General features: G+C 35.3%; 1 protein-coding gene across 1 annotated transcript; it reads right to left on the reverse strand.

Moving 5' to 3' along the window:
- Window positions 1–3,258: 3,258 nt before the first annotated feature.
- EV154DRAFT_484586 (uncharacterized protein) lies at window positions 3,259–3,567 on the reverse strand (the record flags this gene model as incomplete). Its single annotated transcript, XM_051598667.1, has 1 exon — window positions 3,259–3,567. One exon carries the CDS (start codon window positions 3,565–3,567, stop codon window positions 3,259–3,261), a length of 309 nt encoding a protein of 102 aa, XP_051454357.1.
- Window positions 3,568–8,807: the final 5,240 nt, after the last annotated feature.

Genomic DNA, 8,807 nt, shown 5'->3' on the forward strand with positions numbered 1-8,807 from the left:
GGTAAATTGTTAATTTTAATGTTAATTTTTTTAATTGATTTGCTTAGAGCATCCTCAGCGGTTGATTAAATTTTTCATTAAATATAATCATTTTTTTGTGACCAAATTTGCTAAATTAAAATTTCTCCAGCTGTTGAGTACAAAAAAAAAAAATGAAAACTCGGTCCCAGTCATTTTGTCCTGAAAAACTTTTGTTACTTTTTTTATAAAACGTTAACTGTCCTAATAACAGACTACTATTTAAAATCAAGTGATGAGGATGAAGAAGAACTTTACATGCATAATCTTATAGTGAATACTTTGAAAGCTTTGAAAGCAGAGTTGCCCAAAAAAGATAGAGACGTCTTGTCAAAGAACGTAACATTATTTGGAGAAAACGGGACGAAGGTCATCAATCCCTTATGAGAGACTACTTCTCGGAGACACCTATCTATGTAGACAAAATGTTTCGTAGAAGATACAGAATGAGACGAAGTCTATTTCTACGAATTGCCAAGGAAGTGGAGGCTCACGACAACTACTTCGAGCAAAAGGTCAACGAAGCCAACTGCTTGGGGTTATCGCCTCTCCAAAAGATGATCGCAGCCATGCGTCAGTTAGCTTATGGTCTCGGATCGAACGCAATCGATAAATATCTTTGTATGGGCCAATCAACTGCAATGGAAAGTCTAAAAAGATTCTGTTACGCCATTGTGAATGTTTTTGGGAAAGAGTACATGCGAAACCCCACGCAAGAGGACGTAGACCGTCTTTTGGACGCTGGAGAGAAGAGAGGTTTCCCGGGCATGCTTGGATCTATAGATTGTATGCACTGGGAATGGAAGAACTGTCCAATGGCATTCCATGGAAACTTTACCGGGAAAAGCGGCACACAAATTGTGATTTTGGAAGCAGTAGCTTCCTAGGACCTATTGATCTGGCACTCCTTTTTGGTACTCCTGGTGCTCTCAATGACATTAACGTCATCCATCGCTCCTGTCGTATTTCCTCCAATAAATATCGTATATAATGACCTTCAATGTGGTTAAATTATAATATTCGAGTGGTACTCTCATATTACCAGTAAAATCTTGTTACAGATTATATATTGGGAATTATATTATTATTGGTTGTTTTTGATTCTCATTTATCTGTTACTGAAGTGTCATCTAATGAGAATGTTTCACTTAATAATTTGGGCCAATCAATATAAGAAAGTATTGATTGACTTAAGACCATGTAATTCTAATTGCCATGTTTCAGAAGATAGAAACAAGCCACTGCCTATTCCTTACCAGATTCAATCTCCCAGATGTTTGATATAAAAAGCGTTCTCCCTTTTGCGATGACTTTCTCTCTATAACTTTAATAAAGGATTAATAGAGACTCATTTCTTATTACTTCTTTTTTTATTCTGTTTTATCTATTTTTAATATCTCAAACATCACAGCTCCCCCATTTTTTCAACTTTGGCAAAAGGTGATATGCCTGGAGTTACCTTTACGGTCAATGGTAAAGCTATGACAAGGGCTATTATTTGGCAGATGGGATTTATCCAAATTATACCTCTTTAGTCAAGACCTTGCCTAACCCCCAGTCTCAAAAAAGAAATGTAATTCGTAAAATTGTGTGAGATGTATTGATGCCAATGTGTTATATAATACAACTTTGCAAAGGCTCAAGAGGCTGCGAGAAAGGATATTGAACGTGGTTTTGGTGTCTTGCAAGCACGCTTTGCTATGGTACAAAGATTTTGCCGGCTCTTTAAGCCAAACGATCTGCATGCATCATATTACATAATATGATTATTGAGGATGAGCGTGAACTAGATCTTGATTTTATTTACGAACCCCATTCTGCTCCTCCTCAATCATCTCGCTGTACTATTTCGATTGGTGAGTTTGTTGCTAACGTTTTCAGTGTTAGAAATGCTGATATGCATGATCAGCTTCAATCTGATTTAATTGATCACTTATGGGATAGATGAGGCGACACGTAGATATCGACAAGATTCTAAATAAAATAGTTTTTTAAACAGAAAAAGAAGTTTTTATTTATCTCATATATTCATCATCCTCAAACCAAAAGAGGCTCGCCGTCTTCCACCAAAAGAGGCCCTTCTTTGCCCAAAGATTGTTGATCAGGATGATACAAGGAATTGTCATCCTCTTCAACATTCTTTGCCAACGAGCGTTTACGGGCCTCCTCTTCCTCCGCCTCCTCCTCCGCCATGATACGATCCATGATGATACGTTGTTTATTCTCAACGTATCTTCTGTATCTTCCATAAATGATGACAGTGGTATCCGTCATCAAGATATTCTTCTCAATCTTTCGTTTTTCTTGAGACTTGGCGTAGGGCAATTTCTCCTTGGCAAATGAAATCTTCTCCTTGGTGATTTCGATGTAGGCATTGTAAGATGATGCCAATTTCTTGACATCTTCCTTGTTGTTTGGCTCTTCGAGCTTCGCCTTCTTGCGTCCCATAGGACGTACCTCGTCCAAGGTATCCTCAGCTGAAAGGCTCAATACCGCTTTCTTTCCCTTGCCTTCGGCTTTTATCTCAGCGATTTCAAGTCTGCTTTTCCATTTTTCACAACTTTCAAGAATCTTGTACAAGTGCAAGAATTGGAAAACTTTCTTTTCAATTGGGTCAGCTCTATACATCTCCATGGCTTTATGTATCTTTTATTTCTATAAATATTATGTAAGTTTTTATGTATTTTAAACAATTTTGAGTATTAATGTATACCATGTCCTCGGGACCTGAGCCACTGGGAGAGGGACTGTTCATACAAGTTTGGAAAAAACCACTAAACTTGCTAACGGACTTGGCGATGGCCGTAAACCGAACCCGGTGAGACGACCAACACCTTTCCCTGGGAGGCGTTTTATACCTCTTGACATAATTAATGTCGAATTCATCGGCAATGTTTTGCCAAAAGTCAGGGCCAGTTCGGTCATTACCTTTAATAAGATCGGTGCTCATTGAGGACCACGAATGGCACAACTAAACGTCATTTTCCTCAGTGTAATTAAACCCACGAGTACGCTTGTCAGCTTTAGGGTCTTGTTGCGTTTTAGTCATTGTTTATTCGAAAAACATCAAGAAAGAAAAAAAAAATCGAGAAGTTAAAATTTTTTAAAAAAAATGTGTAATTTTGTAGATCTGTGCCATTTGAGATAAAAAATAAAGTTTGTGTAAATTTACTGCAAGTTTTAATCAACCGCTGGGGAATCATTTTTTAAATTTGTTTTAGATTTACGAAAAGCGCCAATTTAATCAACTGCTTGGGATGCTCTAACAGACTGTTCGGCATCATGCCCACCGGCAGCGTTACCAAATCGCACAGGAGCTTGAACATTACGATGCAGAGCCTCGAGGTTGAGAAGTCGGTAGTTCATGGCCTCTAAAGTTTCGACCATATTGTTAGCCACCGCTGCACGGTTGGCTGGTGCAAAGCGGCGAGTGGGAGTGGCAGCATTGGTACCAGGGAGAGCGTTGGTGGGGGTGGCAGCATTGGTACCAGGGAGAGCATTGGTGGGAGTTGCAATGGCGTTTCCGACGCGACGGTTTGTGTTATTCATTTTTCTATATATTACATTTAACAAGGTGAGAAATTCGAGAGTGATAATAGCGAATTAAGAGAAAAATGTGAAATTTAACAAAGTGAAGTTATCAAACTGCAAAAATAAACTAAAGCTTTATTAAACAAATAAAAGGCGTCTTTATATACACATTATTTCAGACATTGATCACAGATGGGCTGATGACGGTAATGGGTAGATTTATCCAGATAATACTCGGATGTAATAATCCCATATAGAAAGACCATAATGAGATGTCAATAACAATAACAATAACATTCATTCTTAAACTGTGTATGTCTTGTAGCACAATATCCAGGGGAAAATGTAGTTCTTAATTCAGATAGCTGTGGCACCTCAATGTGGCTGATGTAACCTTCATATGTTTTTATATTAATGTTATTATTTAAATGTATGCACTGTACTTGTATGAAGGATGATATGAGATTAAGCCTGTACATAAAGTAAATGATCAGTATTTAATATAAAGTACCAATAAAAATTATATTTAGGATTATCAAATGGAAGATTTAAGAAGTGTAGATAGAGTCATATATTAAGTATATAGCCTAGAGCACGACACAAGGGGGGAGAACAGCAGCTATACCATGGAGTTGGTATAAATACAAAGCTGTGAAAACGCGAAATTAAATGAGAGAGCACACACAATTATCAATAAATGTTTTTTTTTTATTCTCCTCGAATATCTTTTTTTCTTATTATTCCTTTTCCTTCTTTGTTCATACTTTCCAATAATATGACTTTTAATAACTGGTAGGTTTCTAATTGCAGGTCAAGCCTTCTCTTAATTAACACTATTTTCTTTTATTGTCTAATTAGAAACAAGCCTAGCACTGGTCAAGTCTTGCTTTATTATGGTAACAAAAAATTAATCCTCTCGCTATTCGTGTTAACTAATTTTGTTTTTTTTTGTATATAGAAAAAGGTCTTGTAATCCAGTATTCTCGTCTCTATATAGGCTGGCCTATGTCACCCTTCGCAATGTTATTGCATTTGCTAGCCAAGTCATCATGAGAAGGCTAGTAATATCGATTTTACGAGGTAAACGTTTCAATATCGCTTGGGACAAGGGTAAAAAAACAAAAACGTTTTTTTCTTGCTTTATTATGTGTTGACAGAAATCATTCTTTACCCCCAAGGTCTGTTGGTGAACAATGTATGTGGTCTAATTATCTTACTGTCCCCAGCCACATGAAAGGTAAGATTTATTAAACGTGGAAAGTATAAGAAATAATGACTGGTCCTTTTATATAGATCCCTCTGCTTTTAAGTCTCTCTAGAATACTATCTGCTACAACTCTCTTTTGGAGGTAATGGACTTATTGCGTTATAAAGGTCTCGTTTTTTAATTGCTTTTTTTGGATTTTTTCCTTCTATTGATTCTGACCCCCTTTCAATCTGTATCCACTTTATGCTTTGCACATCTATTTTTTCCTCTGCAGTTTATTTGGGTAATTTATTCAAATAAGACTGTATCGTACGCTTTCTTACCATTTTTGTAATAGAATGCTACACTTTGTCATAGTTTGTTGTTGTCTCTAATCAAGCTGAGAAATTCCAGAGTGATAATAGCGAATTAAAAATAAAATGTGAAATTTAACAAAGTGAAATTATCAAACTGCAAAAATAAACTAAAGCTTTATTAAACAAATAAAAGGGGGTCTTTATATACACATTATTTCAGACATTGATCACAGATGGGCTGATGACGATTGTGGGTAGATTTATCCAGATAATACTCGGATGTAATGATCCCATATAGAAAGACCATAATGAGATGTCAATAACAATAACAATAACATTCATTCTTAAACTGTGTATGTCTTGTAGCACAACATTCAGGGGAAAATGTAGTTCTTATTAAAGATAGCTGTGGCGTCTCAACGTGGCGGATGTAACCTTCATATGTATTCATATTCATGTTATTATTTAAATGTATGCCTTATACTTGTATGAAGGATGATATGAGATCAAGCCTGTACATAAAGTAAATGATCAGTATTTAATATAAAATACAAATAAGAATTATATTTAGGATTATCAAATGGAAGATTTAAGAAGTGTACATAGAGTCATATATTAAGTATATAGCCTCGATCACGACACAAGCCACAAATTTCGGTTAGTCTGTGTGATCCATACAAATGGAATCTCTTGGTTTATATTGTAGGTAACACACAGCGCATGGAAAGATGTACTATTTATTAATTATTGGGGTTATAGGATTTCAAATTATGCAATCTACTACCATCTTCCGGTTACAAGACTCTGCGTAAATACGTGATGCAATATACACAGCTCTAAAAAATGTATACAAGGGTAAGCTTTTGCATCATTGATTGCTGCCAAATATACTGATATTTTATTTAATGTGTTCAACTTGTCTTGCCGTATCCAGATCATACTGCATCTGCTGTTTCCTTTTTATTGTAAATTATTTGTTTTATACAAGGCTCAATTCCCTCCTCCCTTCTGGTCCGTATTTCCCCATTCTGTAATACGGTGTATCGATTTACACTTAAGCCTCTGTAATCGCGTTTTTTATCAAATAAAATGCTTGTTTGACCTATTAAATACGGTTTATTCAAAATATTACGCCTTCATCCCTATTGTTATGGGTTTACGAGTCATTTTTAAGACACTGATAAAAAGACATCTAGTATATTCTGTAATATTAAAGCCAATAATGTATCATCATCTGAAAGAAATGGCGAATATCAAACCAATGATACCAAAGGATTTCTATTATTGCTAAACAATCACCTTAGTTACATGACCCCATCTCTAAAATATAAACCAATGGATGCAATATAAAAGACCTGAACACCTCCATGTTTAGCAAACGTTTCAATACAAATGACAACATTTTCAGGGTATATTTGAGCACTTATCAGTAGGAATTAACGCCCGAAATATAATTCAAAAGCGCCTGATAATTGCGTATATGGGCACAATTTTACGTCAAAATAAGGTTTATCTATCGAGATTATCAGAGATTTTCTGTCAGGAACGAGGGAAGAACGAGATAGGCAGGACAGGACAGAGAATGAATAGCTTCTTGAGAGCAGGTTATTTATTTAGGAATAGAGGAAAAGAAAAGAGAATATGATTATGAAATATATCTGATAAAGAAAACTGGGAGAAGTGAAATTTATCAGCTATATTTATAGAGAAAGAAAAACAAGAAATTAAATAAAAGAATAAGCAATGACAAAAGTTAGTCATAGCTTATGTGGATCATGACAAAGGATTTAAAGAGCTGACAGATCAATGATAAATATTGAGTCTGAAATCTGGTTACTCATATTGCATATTTGGGGCATAAGATGTAACAGGATTATGACATTTTCAGGCGTGCATTTCTAGAACGTTTTTACGATTCTTTCGGGTTTTCTTATTTGTGGTGAAAGTCAAAACTTTCGAAAACGTGTCGAAACACGCTAAAAATCGGCGAAGCTATGAAGGTTTTTAAGGCTACTCTCAAATCGAGTGAGCACTTGACTTTCACGTGTTTGGTTTACAGTATGTATTGTAAAGAAGTAGAAGAAAGATTGTTTAAGGTTTTGGAAGGTGTTATGAAGCTTATTGTTGAAATGAGCGACGAAGTACTTCAGTGGGGTTTGGGGGATAACTTGTTTTTCTGGTTGTTGTTGCACTTGGGAAATCTGGTGTTAAAAGTCCCTATACATTTTCTAGAAGTCACCTCGAACTTGCAAAATGCATCTTTTATTTCGATAAACCCAGAGAATTGGTTTTGTTAGTCGTCGCAGTTAGAAAAAGAGTTATTGTCGCGTTGAATATTTCTTGGATGTTATTATTTGAATTTTTGACATCTGATTTTATATCTTCCTCTTATTTTATTTTTATACTTTCATTTATTTTATCCGTATTTTTAACTTATGATTTATTTGTTTGACAACGATTGATCTGATCTTGTATTTATAACTTTCATGTATGTTTTTGACAGCTATAAAAGCTTATTTTATTGACAGTTAATAAAGGTTATCTTTTTTCTAGTTTATATTTTTTTTATATTCTACTATTTTGATACATAACTTCTTTGGCAGTTTTCCATTGCTTACTAGTGCATTTAATCTTTTTCTCTTTGTTTGTATAATCTGATATCAAGTGTTTACAGTCTCCTTGAATTAAAATTTTAAATTTTGTTTATTCTCGTACTTAGCTCAAAGTAAACATAAAGTACAGGTAGATCCTTATCAAGTGGTCCGATCTACCAGAGAAGGTTATTGACTCGTAACTCAGGTTTTATAGTACTATTTATCTCTGCTATTGTGATGGCTTCTCCGAAATCTGAACAAGTCGAAGTTATGGTTAAGAAACCGAATTGGGGTAGTATTGAGCCGAAGGATTTTTTGGGTGTCTCTATTGTCGGTGAAGACATGGCAAATGAAGGTCATGTTTGGCTCAAGAAGATGGAACGCTTTAAGAAGTCGGCTAAACTTTTGGATGAAGAGGCTCTTTTTGTTGTGGGTGATCATTTGACTAAGAAAGCTGAAACTTGGTACAATGTCGTTGGTGTGAAGGTTAAATCTTGGATTGAATTTGTTTTATCTTTTAAGAAGCAATTTTTGGTTAATCAAGAAGATAAGTGGTGGTCTAGTTTGCAAAATACGAAGCAAAAAGAACGTGACAGTATGGATGACATCGCTTTAAGAATGGAAGAGTTGTTTGAACTGTTGGATACGAAGAGTCAAGTTTTCCAAGTTCGTACCTTTTTATCAGCTATTCGCCCTAACATCGGTTTTAAAGTCGAAAAGAATGGTACCCCTTCCATTTTTGAAGCAGCTAAGGTTAAAGCTAAACAAATATAAAAGATCTTTTTGAAGTATGATACTAATCGTGTTGGTGCTTTGAGTTCTGGGCCTTCTGTTGATTTAAAATCTGATTTTTTCCAAAGTCATACGTTTAAAAATAGTTTTTCTGAAACCGCTAGTGTTACCAATACGGATATGTTTTCTCTTGTTGCTAAATTAGAACAACTAAGTATAAATCTTCTGAAATTAAATGATAATGTAAATGCTAAATCTGTTGTTGCTAAACCCTATGTTCCTTATGCTGGAAACGATGCTACTCCTCCTTGAAACAATTTTGTTTGTTTTTATTGTCGTGATGATGGTCACAAGAAGTACGAATGTCAAAAGTATTTACGTAGTCAAGGCCAAGCTGCTGCCACTCCTGCTACTGGTAGTAACGCGGTT

The sequence above is a fragment of the Mucor mucedo genome (assembly GCF_025094135.1).
Source record: "Mucor mucedo strain NRRL 3635 chromosome Unknown EV154scaffold_95, whole genome shotgun sequence".
NCBI classification, from domain to species: Eukaryota; Fungi; Mucoromycota; class Mucoromycetes; order Mucorales; family Mucoraceae; genus Mucor; species Mucor mucedo.